Source organism: Arachis duranensis, chromosome 3 (assembly GCF_000817695.3).
Source record: "Arachis duranensis cultivar V14167 chromosome 3, aradu.V14167.gnm2.J7QH, whole genome shotgun sequence".
NCBI lineage: Eukaryota > Viridiplantae > Streptophyta > Magnoliopsida > Fabales > Fabaceae > Arachis > Arachis duranensis.
Window position 1 is genome coordinate 128,592,127 of NC_029774.3, and position 16,449 is coordinate 128,608,575.

The 16,449-nt window shown below is 33.7% G+C and overlaps 1 protein-coding gene and 1 pseudogene across 1 annotated transcript; one reads left to right on the top strand and one right to left on the bottom strand.

Annotated features, from left to right (window-relative positions):
* Positions 1–959: 959 nt before the first annotated feature.
* LOC107481872 (integrin-linked protein kinase 1) lies at positions 960–6,430 on the bottom strand. The gene is made up of 12 exons (XM_016102218.3): positions 5,552–6,430; positions 5,050–5,124; positions 4,840–4,944; positions 4,117–4,202; positions 3,744–3,864; positions 3,494–3,573; positions 3,293–3,355; positions 3,054–3,175; positions 2,637–2,722; positions 1,986–2,110; positions 1,772–1,903; positions 960–1,330 (listed from the first exon to the last, which is right to left on the bottom strand). The coding sequence occupies exons 1-12, from the start codon at positions 5,990–5,992 to the stop codon at positions 1,324–1,326; spliced, it is 1,443 nt and encodes a 480-aa protein (XP_015957704.1). The 5' UTR covers positions 5,993–6,430; the 3' UTR covers positions 960–1,323.
* A 1,953-nt stretch (positions 6,431–8,383) lies between these two features.
* On the top strand, positions 8,384–10,249 carry LOC107481565 (pentatricopeptide repeat-containing protein At2g21090-like; annotated as a pseudogene).
* The last annotated feature ends 6,200 nt before the right edge of the window (positions 10,250–16,449 follow it).

Below are 16,449 nucleotides of genomic sequence, written 5' to 3' on the forward strand. Positions count from 1 at the left end.
ACTTGAAGTTTATACATTCTAATCATGTTAATAAACAAGTTCTAACCGATTTCAACAAAACTAACACATAGTTTAGTTCTTACAGAAAATAAAATAAAATTTAAATTTTATTTTACTAATCTCGTCATGCACGCTACCAGCGATATGTGCGACTCGATCCAAACGGTAGATTCAATTCGGTTGTTCTTCCATTTTGATAGGCTGTGTCGCTTTCTCTGAATTTAGTGGGATATGGGCCATGGGGTGGTGAAATATAATTCAAATGAAGTGAATTTGAATTATATATAGCCACCGTACATGTAAATCGAAACAGGGCAAGTAGATTTACATTGAGCATTCGTTTTTATATAAATTGAATTAGGGGAGGTAGATTTACGTAAATCGAAACCACCCAATTTGAATTACTATGGGCACAAAACCTTTGGCTAATTCGAACTACTCTTATTCGAATTATTATGGATAAGTGAAACCGCTGCGTTGCTTACTAAATCTATGGGACCTGTATCGATTTACTTAGACCTTATGTAAATTGAAATGATGTAATTTGATTTATGTGTATTTCAACTTTTTTTAGTAAATCTATGCGGCCTAACTCGAATTACTACTAAAAATTGTAATTCGAATTGTGATTCGATTTATATAGTAATACTTTTTGAAAGATTCACATACCATTATTTGCTTTGAATAATATATGTAATTTGTTCATGCATTTGATTTATCTTAGTCATTTGCCCGTTGTATTAGTCAAAATTATTTTAAATGAAAGTAGCTTTTAATTTTGAGTTGTTTGTTTATATTAATAGAGAAGAAAAGGTAGAAAGAATACGAGAACGCCTATGCTTAAAAGAAAAGTTGAAAAGAGAGAATGTAATATATGGGATTGTTATCTTTATTAATTTGCTTAAAGATACCTGATCCTTATCGAGAGAGTAAAGTAGTAGAGTCCATATCTAAGCATATATTGTGCAAACTGCAAACAGTAACAAGTAGTAGTAGTAGTTAAAATATGTATAGGACATAAAGATACAGAGGATCATCAGAAAATTTCTGAGAGTAAAGGATCTCTACACCGTATGAATTATGAAACATTTTAGTTTACAAAGAGGAGCTGTTCCAAACTCCCCCTCTATCGGACAGAGAACGGAAGTGAAGTCGCAGGAGTTTCATTTTGATGCTCAAATCCAATCATATTTATTTGAGTTCCCAAGTTATTAATTGCAATGGCTATTAACTATACATCAATATGAGCCTCACAAATCGTATCTGAGGATGGAACCTCGGTCTTTCTCCTCTTGTGCTCTGTGGTACTTCCTCCTCTGTTATTTATTTCCTGCACATATTGAAACACAGTTCATTAATGAAGGGAATAGTAAATACTATGCCTTATGTCCTCTATGCAAAAATCATTGCTCAATGTCTCAAACCCAACTAAAATGGCCCAAAGCAAATATTCCTATCATATACACCTAACTTTAGAAGAAATGAAGATTCTAAGAAAATTGTGCAAGCTCACTTCGTTATCCCTTTGTCTTATTTCATTAAAGGTAAAAAGTAAGTAATGCACAAATTTGTAGTGAGTTTTTCCCCAACCAACAAATTTCAAAAATTTAATTCATCATCGCTAATTCATGTTCTGTCCAACTTTCTTGTTTTTCATTTCACGCATAGGGGTGACTAATTCTAGTAGTTCAAAGTACACGTGAAAACTATAATGCTTACAATTACTCCAAAGAAATTAAAATCTCTAAGGATATAATAATAGGAAACATACCAAGGAAGTTTAAAAGTATCTTTCCACCATCCGTGTTTCGAACCATTTGAAACAATTTTATCCAACCGTACAATGACCTGGGAAAATGTTGGCCTGACAACAGGTTCTCGATCCCAACATTCCTCAATCAACCTGCAACACCATGATAGTAAGACAAGACACCTTTACAATTAAAATGAAGATCTACCTTTTATTTACTTGAAAATTCACTCACTCTTTCAAATCCGGAGGATAATGTTTTGCTTTGACCTTGAATGGTGGTCTATTCCCTTCTAGGCACATCATTCTCAAGGCCTCATCCGCAGAGTGGTGATGGAAGGGCTGTACACCCTCAATCATCTGGGTCCATAGAAGGAATAATACAAAAGGAATTGGTATTCTTCATTAAATTAGAACTGTATCAGGAATATTAAGGGACTACCAAATTAAGAACTCAGGAATCCTAAGGAACAGGATCCCCTTAAATAGGACTATAAGGGAGACAAATGAACGTTATGAATAGATGTGAAGACAATCTTTTTTGTCAAACTCATCCCTTCCCCAACCTATACCACCTCCAATGCATAAACTACTCGGTATGAACTCATGACTTTGGTTTTCATGTCAGTTGTTGATGGTGTGCTTGTCACTAAACAAAATCTCTAGCTAATGAGTAATGACCACTGACCAGCCCATAATTTTTCCACTTACGTGCATCAATTAAGTGCCAGGATCCAATTACACTCACATCCAGATGGCTTTCGCAAAGCCAGATGGTGTCCCAATTCTCAAAGCTCAAAAAACAAGAATCTCGAGAAAATCACCTTCAACATTGGCAAATCTAGTAATATAACAATTAATATATCAAAATTTTAATAGTTGGTACCTCATATAAGATGAGACCAAAAGAATATGCGTCCACGCTTCTGTCAAATACTTCATCTTTGTAAATCTCTGGAGCCAAGTACACGCCTGCAATTGTTGAACCACACGAAAAGATATATATAGATTAGCAACTCCAGTGTTCAGTAGCAGTAGTAGCATTACAAACAAATACATTTTTCATATCTAATTTTTTTTTTCTTTCCATAATTTGCAAACAATTGGATTTTCCCAAACAACATTGCACAAAGCACCTACTATGTCAGTTACAAATGCCTCCAAATACTAATCAACTTTTAAATAGCTGTTACAAATTCAAACACTCTTAATGCATGAATGGACAACAGAAGAATGAAAACTTCCGATCAATTTGGAAGGATATGAAACCAGAGTTAAAAGATTTTGGCACTTAAAAACTTACTTAAAAGGTCAATGTTGGAGACAGGCTCTGCCAGCTTTGCTTTATCAGGTGAGATATGCGATAATCTCACATTTCCAAACCCAGCTATCTTTAGTTGACCTCCATTATCCAGCAAAATATTTCTGGCACCTTACCAAAATTTCATATATTAAAGGAACAGTAATCCCAATGACAAAATTTTAAATTAAAATGCACTTCTAAATTGTAAATAGACACCAAATTGTTTTAAATGGTCTTACTTTGGCTTTAAATCACAGTGGAGAACTGGTTCTGGTTTGCATTCATGAAGATAGTTCATTCCCCTGCTAACAATAAATTATCAAATATCTTATATAAATAACCTGGAAGAATGTTGCATAAATCTATAATCATTGAATGCATTGTAAAGACTTGTTCTGAAAGATTTAATGCAGCATAGAGTTCCTTAAAATGGTACTTGCCTAGCAATATCAAGAGAAAACCGTAGAACTTTTGATAGGGAAAGCCGGCCTTTCTTCTGAATATAGCTTGCAAGGTCACCCTGAAAATTAACATAGGTACGAGCACTGTATAGTAAGTTGGATATATGTCATCTGATGAAGATGTATTAGTTCTCATGCTCCTTCTTGTTTGATACCTGCACCTTCTGTCTCCCCTTTCTCATCAAGAACACCTCTGGAAAAGAGAGAGATGAAAGAAGGGTAAGCTTACCTTAGCATGGTACTCTCTCACAATCATCATTGGTACATTTTGAGTGACAGCTCCAACAAATTGGACCACATTAGGATGCCGTACCCTTTCTAATAACGTGAGCTCATGCTTGAAGGCATTTCTGAGTGAATTATAGAAATAATAAAAATTCAGTGCCAAGGTTAAGCAATTAAAACTATAGAAACAAAGAGCAATTTAAGTCATCAACTTGACTGGAAATCAAAAAGAAAAGTGGTAGTAAAAAATACAGATAAACAAAATCATAGCCAAGTAGGATAAGCATAAAATGGTCCAGTTGAATCATGAGTCACAAGAAGCATATCACACACATAGACAAACAAATATGGAATATTGCTGAGATGTGTATACATACATGCTATCAGGATCTGAATAACTGTCCTTATCTAGTATCTTCACTGCAACCTTTGTGCCATTCCATTTAGCTACTTGATATACCCCCTACAAAGAGATCGATGAAAGATGAGTGATGAACTACTCAAGCTTATAAATTTAATATATAGTCATATATTGATATTTAGCTTGATCATGCAAGATGTTTGTAGATCCAGTGAACTCAGTTTCAACAAGTATTGGACAACTTCATACATAAGAAAAAGCATTAAATTGGGGAAAATAACACTATACGTTAGACGCCACCTGTATTCGTATGAAGCAAATCCAAACAACAAAAATTAACAGGTCAAATGAAAATTAAGCCGATAAATATCAAACAATCATGCTATACGTATAGAAAAATTAACTATTAAATCAATTACATATAAAATATATACTAGAATACAAAATACATATTAAAAATGTAAAAAAAAAATTATGTATTTATACACAGCATTTTTAATACGAATTTTATCTCAGTTTTTTTTTTTATTTACCTTCTAACTAATTATACTAAATAATTATACGGATGTTTCTACAAAAAAATTGAATCAAATTTCTACTTATGAATATAGTATGAAAAAAAAAATGCTATATTTTGCCAGATTGAGACAGTTGTTTCTTTCATATTCATTTTATTAAAAATTGAACTTTTCGAAGTCAAAGTTTATTCTAAGAAATATTGAAGAAAGAAAGAGCATACCTTTGAAATTCCATCACTCTTCCGAACCTGGAGTTCTAAGGGATTGAGTTCATATTCTGGAACCTCACGAGGATTTGTAACAGTCATTGGAGTTTTCCTGGTTTTCTAACACAACAAAGATTATTCAATAAGTCTCCAAATTCGATGCAATAATTCACTTCGAACTTATTTTGCAGATACATGATATCAGTAAAACAAAGGGTATAATACCGGCACTTTTGCTCCACGGGCCTTCAGCATATAATAAACTTCTGTATTTCCATAATATTTGGCGTCAGCCGCTGCCTGCAAATTAACTCATACATTACACCTTGAATTTTTCCTCTCAAAAAAATGTTGCCGAAAATCTAATTTCTAATTTTCAGACATAATAAACGGACTCTGAGTCTCTGACATCGTGATTGATTTCAGATAGTACTATATTATTAAATTTTGGACATATTCAGATTAACTTATTTTAAATTATATAAAAACCGAAAGATAAATATAAATAAATAAATAAAATTATTATCCGACATTATATATTAGAAAAATGTAAATGTAAATAATTGAGCAGAGAGAAAAACAATAACAAAAATTTGGAGGAAAAAAAAAGTGGCACCAATAATAATTGCATAGGATCGCGAGTCAGAAGAGAGTGAGAATCTATCTAGTCAACTTTCTATAATCGGAAAAAGAAGACGGAAAGAAGAGAGTGAGTGTAGGAAATTACCGTGCTGCCCCAGCGATCCCGAGCGTCGATGTTAGCCTTGCGGCTGAGAAGGAGAGCGCAGACCTCAACGTGGCCCTCACAAGCGGCGATGTGAAGCGCAGTGCGTCCATCGAGATCGATGCTATTTACATCGATGCCATCGTTGAGGAGGTCCTCAACGCCCTTAACGTCACCTCTGCACGCCATGAACAGAAGCTGCATGGTGGAATCGAGGTTGTCCGGAACCGTGAGCTCTTGGTCGTCCTCCCCGTCCCTCGGCGTCACCGGACTTCGCCGGATCGGGTCGAGCGACGACTGCCTCCCGAAGCTGAACCTGAGATTGTTCCGGCGAGGGTCCAGCGACGCCTGTCTCGTGAACTGGCGGCTCATGTTCCGACGAAGCGAACCCGACGAAAATTGCCGCGATATGCCGCGCTTCAGCTGCGCGGCAATGCTCTCCATCGCGATTGACCGTCCGTCTGTCCGTTCCTTCGTTGTCTCCGGTCGATCGAACGGTTCAGATCGAAGAATCTCTCAGCCAATCAACAAATCAATCGCAGAAAATAATCTCTCTCTCTCTACATGCTTGGACTTAAAAGAGAAAATGAATGAACGAATGAATGTAACAACAATAACAACATAACAAAACCAATCTTATTCAATTCAACATTCAATGGAGTAAGGTTTTTTTAGCTGATTTAGTTGTTTATTTATTTATTTTTATTAAAAAAGAAAGGAAAATGTTTGCGTGAGTTTGCTAATTTGGGATGGTGAAGTTAACGAAGAAGAAGAAGAACGAATAAAAAAATAAGTAATTGAAATTCTTTTGCTTTTTTTTTTTTAAATTATATTTTGGGGCGAATGATGATTAGTTTGGCATAATGGAAAGGATGAGTTCTAATAATAATGGTGGTGACTAGAAGACACACTAGATAAAATATGCATTATCATGGGAAACGAGTATAACAACACATGTCATCTCTTTTTGCGTATCAATTACTACTTTTATTATTCTTATTATTTTTTCTAAGTAATGAGATTTTTCATTTTAGGGATTTGTTGTTATTTTGTGCGATTGACTTTGTCAAAGGGACCCACCCAGAAACAGAATGGACAATGGAACGACCTGTATTTCCAGGCGTTACCGTGAAAAATGGCGAGACTGTCTCAATTTTTCTGACTCTCAATTTTTTTAACGCTGTCTTGAGGTGTCACCTGATGTTTTATTTAACAATCGGAGTGCCTAATTTTACCTATTTTTTTGCAACTATTTGGAGAAGCTGACAGGAAGGTGCAATAACGTTTTCAGTGTTCTCTATGAATAAAAGGACAATTATACGGGTCTCTTTTTGTATTTAATTTTTGTTTAATTTTTTTTATAATAATTTTTAATATATGGATATAATTATATATAATCTTAGACCATTTCTCACGTTATTTATGATCCATAAGTGTTAATCCATAAATAAAGGTGCCCCACGCAATGGATTCATTATATTATTGTACCTTAATTAGATCAGTCTATCGGACATTTTAGTTAACACCTTACTATCACTACACAGTAATAAACTGTTGTGTAAATTGAATAATCATAATAAATAGTGGATTTTCTATCAAAGCATCGATCAGCATTTTTAAAAGTTGGTCTCATTATTTTAACTTTTATTCGTCCGTACTAACAACTTTTTATAATTTCCATCCAATAAAAAAAACCAAAACAAACACAGTGGATATTAAGAACATGGTTGATAAGGAATTTAGGATAGGGTCAAATGGATTTTATTTGTCATTACAGTTTTAGATCTCATCAAGCCAGTGAATTAGTTTACTTTAGATTATGTTAAATAAATTTAAAAAATTAGAATAATAACTTACATAATTAACTCGAGTTATATCGACTCAGATAATTGCATTGGATTAAGGGTTTTTTTTAATGATCACATTTATTAATGTATAAATACTGTTAGTACTCCTAATTTATTAGGTATTATGTGACACTAGTGTATAACAGCTGTATATAGAACATAAAGAGGTAACTAGTATAATTTTTTTTCTTCTGATTCTTAATTCTTTACTTGCTTTTCATAAACTATCGTAGCTTCTTTCCATCATTTTTTGAGAGCTTAAATTCTTGATTGAAAACCCAAAATTTTGAGCTCATGCAATTGACAAATTCAAGAACCCATTCATCAAATCAACTTCCAAAAAAAATGGCACTGTAACTTTTCACAACAAAGCATCAAGATAGAAACGAAGCACAATGCGGGGTACAACATGAGAAGTGAAAATGGAGCAAAACTTACGTTCCGGGAAAAGTAGTCGAACGGGAGCAACAGAAGAGGGAGCTTTAGGTCTTCAATGGCTGAGAGGCCATTGGCTAGCATTCGAACCACTGAAATTGGGTTAGGGCTCAATGACCTGTTGCACACGCACTTGCACCTTCTTTTTTCTTCATTCAAATAAAGTTTCGCTATACTTCCCACTGATGTAACTATATTTAGTTTGGTTTCTGAATTTATACGCAAATCTCAATTTAGTTCTTGAAATTTTAAGTATTTTTATTTAACCTCCAAAATTTATAAATGTGTCTTATGTTAGTTTTTAGGACAATTTTAGTATAAAAACATTAATGGAGTGCTGTTATATCACGCCAAAATTTATAAATGATGTAATTTTAGTTTTGATATTTAAATAGCTCAAAAATAGTATCGTATCACTTATTTTAATAGGTAAAATTTTAATAAACACCATTTACGATATTGTTTCTGAGTTATTTTAGTGTCAAAACTAAAACGACGTTATTTTACTGTTTAGGACGGTGTTTTGTTAACATTTATGTTTGAGGACTAAATAATGGCAATTGAAACCTCAGAAACTATATTAAGATCCGCGCATAAGTTCAGAGACCAAATTGAATTTTATCTTGAAGTAACTGCTTCCTCCACTAAAAAGAAGTACGCGTCCTTGATTTCCAATTGCATCACATCAAAAAGTTTCAAGTTTGGCAAGGCCCTGCACTGTCACCTCATAAAAACCGCGCTTTTTTTTTGACGCTTTTCTCACCAACGGTTTCATTGATGTGTATTCCAAGTGCGGCTGTGTAGAGAGTGCCCAGAAGGCCTTCGATGATCATCCCAATAAGACCACACACTCGTGGAACACGCTCATCTCTGTGTATTCCAAAATGTGTCTGTTCGATAAAGCGTGTAACCTGTTCGATAAAATTCCTCACCGAAACCTCGTCACCTATAACTCGCTTATATCCGGTTCTACACGCCACGGGTTTCACAGAGAATCGATTAGTCTTTTTCAGATGATGCAATTGGACAGTAATGGTCTGATGTTGGATGAGTTCACGCTTGTTAGCGTAGTTGGGAGCTGTGCTAGTTTAGGTAACCTTAAATGGTTCCACCAAGTTCATGGGGTGGCAGTTATAGTTGGCATGGAGGGTAACATGATCCTTAACAACGCTCTAATCGATGCCCATGGAAAATGCGGCGAGCCGAATTCATCGTATTCCATGTTCTGTTGGATGCAAGAGAATGATGTTGTGTCTTGGACATCTATGGTTGTGGCTTATGCTCGGACATCTAAATTGGAGGAGGCTTGCAGGGTGTTCCACAGCATGCCGTTTAGGAATATTATTTCTTGGACTGCTTTGATCACTGGTTTTGCTAGGAACCGACGTTGTAGCGAAGCTTTGAATCTTTTTAAACAAATGCTGGAAGAGGGTGTGAATCTAAATGCTCAAACATTGTAAGTGTTTTAGGTGCTTGTGCAGATGAGGCTCTTATAGGAAGAGGTAAAGAAGTCCATGGTAAGATTATAAGATATAGCAATAGTGAGAAAAACTTGTTTAATGTGTACCTATATAATGCTTTGATTGATATGTATGGGGAGTGTGGGGATATGAAATCAGCTGAAATTCTGTTTGAGATGGCTCCTAGGAGGGATTTGGTATCTTGGAATACATTGATAACTGGATTTGCACAGAATGGTTATGGGCATGAATCAATGGTTGTCTTTAGAAGGATGATGATAGAAACCAACATGAAACCTAATCATGTGACTTTTCTTGGAGTGATATCTGGCTGTAGCCATGCAGGTCTAGTCCATCAGGGTTTAGATTTGCTGGATTTGATGGAATGGCGATATGGCGTTAAGCCTAGACCTGAACATTATGCTCTGCTAATTGATTTGCTTGGGAGGAAAAACAGACTCAAGGAAGCTGTGGATTTAATCGAAAAAATGCCTAGCAGAATTAGGACCCACATTGCAGTGTGGGGGCCAGTCTTGGGTACTTGTCGAGTTCACGGCAACTTGGATCTTGCTAGAAGAGCTGCAGAAGCTTTGTTTGAGTTGGAACCTGAGAACACAGCAAGATATGTCATGTTATCAAACATTTATGCAGCGTCTGGCAGATTCGACAATGCTGATAGAATTAGGATGATAATGAATGAGAAAGGTTTAAAAAAAGGAGCAGTTGGATTGAGTTAAGGGATGCAAGACATTCCACAAATTGGTGAGATATGTGAAGTAAACAATAAGCTAGTTTATCATCTGAAGGATACAGGATATCAGCCTTTTAGTGATTACCTTCTTCCGGATGAGGATGATGATTTCTACTTTAGTATTTAGTGTTACTTCTTTTTAAAATTTATCTAATGGCTATGACTAGAAATTCTTTGATAAAAAAAATTATACTAACTCCTTGTTCATATTCTATATACAGCTATCATATACTAGTGTCATACAATATTCAATAACTCAGTATTAGGAGTACCAGTAATATTCATACATTAATGATGTTTTTATCAGCCTTCGAATTTTTTAAAGAATATGAAAAAAAAAATATTGCTTCAAATATATGTATGATCTAGCCATCTAGGGATTCATTTTTTTCTTTAACAATAATGATTTATATCTAGCACTGAATTTTTTAAGAATCTAAAAAAGAATGCTTAATATATATCAAGTTTTTCCTTAAATAAAAAATTAATAAAATAAAAAAGAAAAAGTCTAATTATAATTCTTGAACTAAGGTGGTAGAATTATCCATTATTTTGTTATTTTACAATTCTTCTTACTATGGAAGATCTTTTTTCATTTATATATATGTAAATAAAGGGGAGTATTAGATCAATAATTGAGTTGTCTTACACTCTCTGAATGTGATTATTTTTTAAATTATGCATTAATGCATGATGTTTATTTATCAGATTTTTTTTTATATATGTATTTGTCTATGTATAGGGACGAATTCATAAATTTTTTAAATAGAGTTCAAATTCACAAATAATTAATTATTGATCTATTAAATTAGAAAATATTATAAAAAAACCAAAAGAAGAACGATTAAAATTAAATTTGTTTTAAATTACGAATTACATCCTAAAATGCATCGAAATTGACTCTATTTCATTACATAAAAGGATAAGTGTTTGCTAATAAAAGAGCACTTATAAGTTATTAACGTAAGTAGGACATAATTTAGAAAAATAATCGCTCTTATTTTTTATAATATTATTTTATATATAATTTTTTATTATATATTTGCACAAATTTATATAAAAATGATATTATCAAAGGGGAGTGCTACACATACAAGTCATTTTTGTTTACAAGTCTTACAAGTTGGGCCTAACACGCGCGTTACAGAAGAATAAGAAGAAAAAGTTGGGCCTAACATGTGCGTTACGAACTTCAGAAATACACCCGAACGATTACAAAAATACACCCAAACGATTATAGAAATACATCCAAAGGATTACAGAAATACACCTAAACAGTTACAGAAATAAACCAAACGATTACAGAAATACACCCAAAGGATTACAGAAATACACCCAAAAGATTTAAGAAATACACCAATATAGAGAGACAGTATGTTTCTTCTTGAAATCAATACACCCAAAGAATTATAGAAATACACCCAAATGATTACAAAAATACACCCAAAGAATTTAAGAAATACACCCAAAATTCGTTGAAGTACACCTTATGCATAATTTATAACTCTTTCTCTTTTTCCTCCTCATCTTCTGCTGCTGCTTCTTCTTCTTCAAAAACGATTTCAGAGCTTGATGTCAAAAAACAATGGAAACCGAGAATAACAAAGAAAGAAAACAAAGAAAAAAGCATGTAAATGAAGAAGAAGAACAGGAAGAGGAAGAAGAACGTGTAGCAAGAAGAAGAAGAAGGAGAAAGAGAAGGTAAGAAACGTACCTTGAATAATGTTTCTTCGTTTTTTCTGGTAATTTTGATGAAAGAGAAAGAGAAAACGAAAAGAGGAGAAGAAATTTCAATAAAAAAAGAGGGAGGAAGAGAAGAAAAAGAGACACAGATAAAGAAGAAGAAGAAGAGGAAGAGGAAGAGGAAGTACGGAGAAAGAAAAAGAAGAAAAAGAGGCACAAAAAAAACGTGAAACGGCGTGTTTATAAATGACTTGTATGACTTGTATGGAAAATCACTTGTACGTGGAGAATTACTCATTATCAAAATAAAACTAGAGTAAACTACTATTTGTACCCACGAAAGTTGAAAATGCTGACATATCTACCTATAAAAACAATTACCATTTATACCCATGAAAAATGATTTTTACAAGCAAAATTATCCAAACCTTAAAAAATTATCTAAAAACCCCAAAATACCCTTATCATTACCACTGCTACCATCATCCCCCATCTCTCTCTTTGCATCACATGAACACTCTCTGATCTAACCTCCATTCCTCTGCCACAAACCACCTCTACCACAAACCACCTCATTGCCACTCCTTCATCACCATAACATTTACCTTTGGAGGAATCAAAATCACCCCAGAGAGGAATTTGAAATGGATGACGATGGGTAAGAATCAAAATTGGATCTTGGTTTCAGCTGAATCTGAAGCTGTTTGAGGAAACAAAACATTGAAAAGGGTGTCATGGAGAAAGCTAATAGAAATAGGGCGAAAAAGAACACACATTCAAGATGAGAAGAGAGTGAGGAGAGAGGATCAAATCTGAACAATCAAACACAGAAGTCTCGTGTATTTGATTCACTTTTTCTGAAAGAAAAGAAAAATGGTGAATGAGACAGAAAGAGAGAGAGAGAGAGAGAGAGAGAAGGTAGCCCATCAGGGGCACTGGTTCGGTGATGAGGAGAAGGCAGCCCCGGTATGTGAGGGTGGTCGGCGGTGAAAAGAGGAGAAAGGGCACTGCGGCTCTAGGGTTGCTAGCGGCGGCGAAGCAGGGGCGGGGTGGGTGCGAAGGTCCTCTGTTCGGCAAGAGCGAGACAGGGAAGGAGAGAAGGAGGGGTGGTCACTGACACTGACACTGGAGGTTGCAAGAACGGAAACAGAGGCAATTTGGGGTTAACGGTGGTGGTGGTGGTGGTGGTAAGGTGATGAGTAGATGAGGATGATGGAGTGGTTAGTGGGGAGCGTACCAGTGCTTGTGGGTTGGGAAGATGGAGGGCTTGGCTTCATGGTGTACTTGCACCATGAAGGTGCTCTTCTTCTCCGGGGAAGCGGCAACAAGTGTTGCTCTGACTGTGAGGATGAAAGAGAGGAGGGTGTGGCAAGAAGCCATTGGAGTAGCGGTGGGGACTGAGTGGGAATTAATGGTGAGAGTGTGTTAGAAAGAAAAAAAGGGGTGGTGGCTGGGTGAAGAGGGTTAGGGTTAGAAAGGGGTTTGGGTGAAGGAGGTGGTGTGGTGGTGAAGATAAGGGTAATTTAGGGATTTTAGGTAATTTTTTAGGGTTTGGATAATTTTGCTTGTAAAAATCATTTTTCATGGGTACAAATGGTAATTTTCTTTTTCTATGGGTAGATATGTCAGCGTTTTCAACTTTCGTGGGTACAAATGGTAGTTTACTCATAAAACTATTATCAACTTTTTCAGTTAATTATATGGTTATTTTAAGACAATTTATTATCCAATTTGAATTTTCTTTATTTAAGAGAATGGTAAATTTGATTATTATAAATTTTGTTATATAATTGTTTTAAAGCATGGAAATACTTTTTGGTAATTTACAAAAATTAAACTAAAAAAAGTGAAATAGAAATTAATATAGTAAACAAGTGAGAGTTTAGTTATTTTTTAATTGAAATGATAAAATTTACACGTATTTAAAGTTACAATTATCATTTATCAATCTTGTTGGTCAATTTGCTTTTTCTTTTTTGTTTCATTACAAATAGGTCAATTCAATCGCACTCATAAGTGCGCACAACAACAACAACAACAATATCAAATATCTTCACATTATATATCTATGAAAATAGAAGGCACAACAACAACAACAACAACAATAATAATAATAATAATAATAATAATAATAATAATAATAATAATAATAATAATAATTAGGTTAAGTATTTAGTTATCTTTTAATTAAGAGGTTTATATTAAATTCCTTGAACTAGTAATAGTTTCTTTTAATATTATAAAAAAACATCAATATTAATTTCATATGCGTGCTCATCTTTATATTTTAAATATGTAATACTTAAATTGTTAAATACACAAATAAAGATGGTTAATTTTTAGAAAATCGATATTGTTACTCCTATTTTAATAATATCGTTATTTTTTATATAAATGTATACAAGTATATAATGTAAAAAAATTGTGGTTATTATTATTTTTCTAATTTTATTATCATATATATATAAATTTAATTTTAATGCATTCGTAAAAAAATTTATACAATTATCCTTTATGAATGTATTTATATATTTTTCAAGTAAGAATTTAATTTTAATATATTATCAACATAAAACAATTTTGATGTATTAAAATGAAACCATTTTAAATAATAGATTTGAAATAGTTATTTTTTTCATGTTTGATTATTTGTGTAGAATTATTTTATACGAATTTTATATGAAAATTAAGTCATAGAATAAAAAATGTTATGTATAAACAAAAAATTATTCATTAAATCAGTACTATATACTTGTGTATAAATATATATTGTTCTGAAATATACTTAAAATTGATTAATTGGTAATTGGACTTTGTAAAGAGGTTGAAGGTGATGATATAGGTGTCTCGAGTGCCTTTACATTAATTTTGAAAGTGTGGTTACATCAACTCCGAGACCACAGTTATAAATACATGCAAAGAATTTCGATTTATAAGTTAACAAGAGTTTTAATAAGTTTATAAGAATTTAAATTGAAAAATACATGAATCGAATGAGTTATTTATAGAGAATAGTGAAGAGGTATTATTCTTCCCTAAACGCATGAAAAAATAACCCATATTGTGACGGTTATTAATATGAAAGATAATATCTATAAGTGGGATCAAACTTTTGCTTGATGCGCAAATCAGATTAGACACAAATTGTAATATCCGTATTTCGAGAAGGTCGAATTGTTAACCTGTGTAGTTCTTGGGGTGACCTCTTTCGGTATGAGTTGTTTTGTTGGCAAAGTATTTGATGGACATTTCAAAAAGAGTTCCATCTCATGGAGCTGCCTAAATTATTTACAACATGGTCCCAACTCACTATGGTGTACTTGCTTATAAATAACAAGGTGATTTATATTTGTAAAACAATCCAAACTCACAACATTTAAATACATATTCGTTAATGATCTGGTTCCATACTAGTAGCATTAGTAAGTATAATTGCTTCTACACTATCAATATCAAATACCATGGACAAATGCCAAAGCTTCCACAAATTATAAAGTATTTTCACAAAAAAAAAAAACAAATGTCATGAGTTATGCAAAATACATGGACGGTTAATAACCAGTATCATAAACAAATTACATGAATTCTAAGTATTGAAGCTTAATAATGATAATGTTTCGCAGCGATAGCATAAGTAAATGTCAATGCTTCTACAAGTAATAAACTGTTAATATTCAGTTTTGTACAAGTGTTCTTTCTGTTTCAGATGTTGAGTATGCTAATTCCCCAATTTGGCAGCTATTGTGTCTTTGGAATTTGAAAGTATTTTCTCTTGTGAATAATGGAAGATACCGGGCAAGCATTCGGAGAGAAATTTGATTCAGAAGGTATTCCATTTGAAGCTTCGGCGAGGATCTACTGCACCACTGTCAGCTTCGCCTTGATTTCCCGTGATGCAAATATGGCCGCTGAATATTGTTTTTTTGGGTCTTGGATCAGATCAAACAAAGATCCGATCGGGAAGAGTACACAACCGGATTGCCACCGGTTCATCCTCTTTCAGAGTTCTCATGCGCCGCTCCATGCCTCCATTGGTGAAGAGATTCTGATCGCAGCTTCCGCTCCGACTCCACCGCTGCCATATCCTTCGGCAGCCTAGCCTTACGATACCGCTGAGCTATAGATCGTTTTCTTAATCCAGATCGATGCGCCACGGCTGTTTGATTGTTTCTGGCGCTGCCTCCACTACTGGTTCATGCTGCCACTGTTGCTCGCTGCAAGGACTGTGTTCCTTATGGGTTGATGAACGCTCTCCGGCGTGAGTCTCGTCCACCACGTGGATTAGAATAGATTCTCTAACAAGACTGATTAAGGAGAAAGAGTCTTGTTAGTCACAAAAAAAAAAATGTTTGAGGTTGTTTTACAAATATAAAGAATTTTGTTGGTCATGAGTAAATATGTCATAATAAATTGGATCACATTAATATATTATAAATACTTTAAGCAGCTCCATATGATGGAATTTTTTTTGAATTTCAACCCTCTAAATTTTAAATTTTTATTTTAAAAAATAAAATAAGATCTCTCATTTTGAATAATTTTTTTATATTTTATTTTAGTCTCATTTATAAAATAAACAATAAAAAGTCATATTTTTTTTAAAATAAAATTTAAAATTTAAAAGATTCAAATCTTTTTTTTAAGAAATTAGTTATCATGGGCGTCATGCCCCTTTTTAAATATCCAACCGTTTTTTTCCTTTTTTGTGTCCAAAAATTAAAATGG

What these genes read in the sequence shown, in the direction of transcription:
- LOC107481872 (XM_016102218.3), bottom strand. Translation starts at nt 5,992, where the DNA reads ATGGAGAGCATTGCCGCGCAGCTGAAGCGCGGCATATCGCGGCAATTT. An exon ending in GGGATCGCTGGGGCAGCACG is followed by an intron (nt 5,125 to 5,551) that starts GTAATTTCCTAC and finishes GTTAATTTGCAG; the next exon opens with GCAGCGGCTGACGCCAAATA. An exon ending in CCCGTGGAGCAAAAGTGCCG is followed by an intron (nt 4,945 to 5,049) that starts GTATTATACCCT and finishes TTGTTGTGTTAG; the next exon opens with AAAACCAGGAAAACTCCAAT.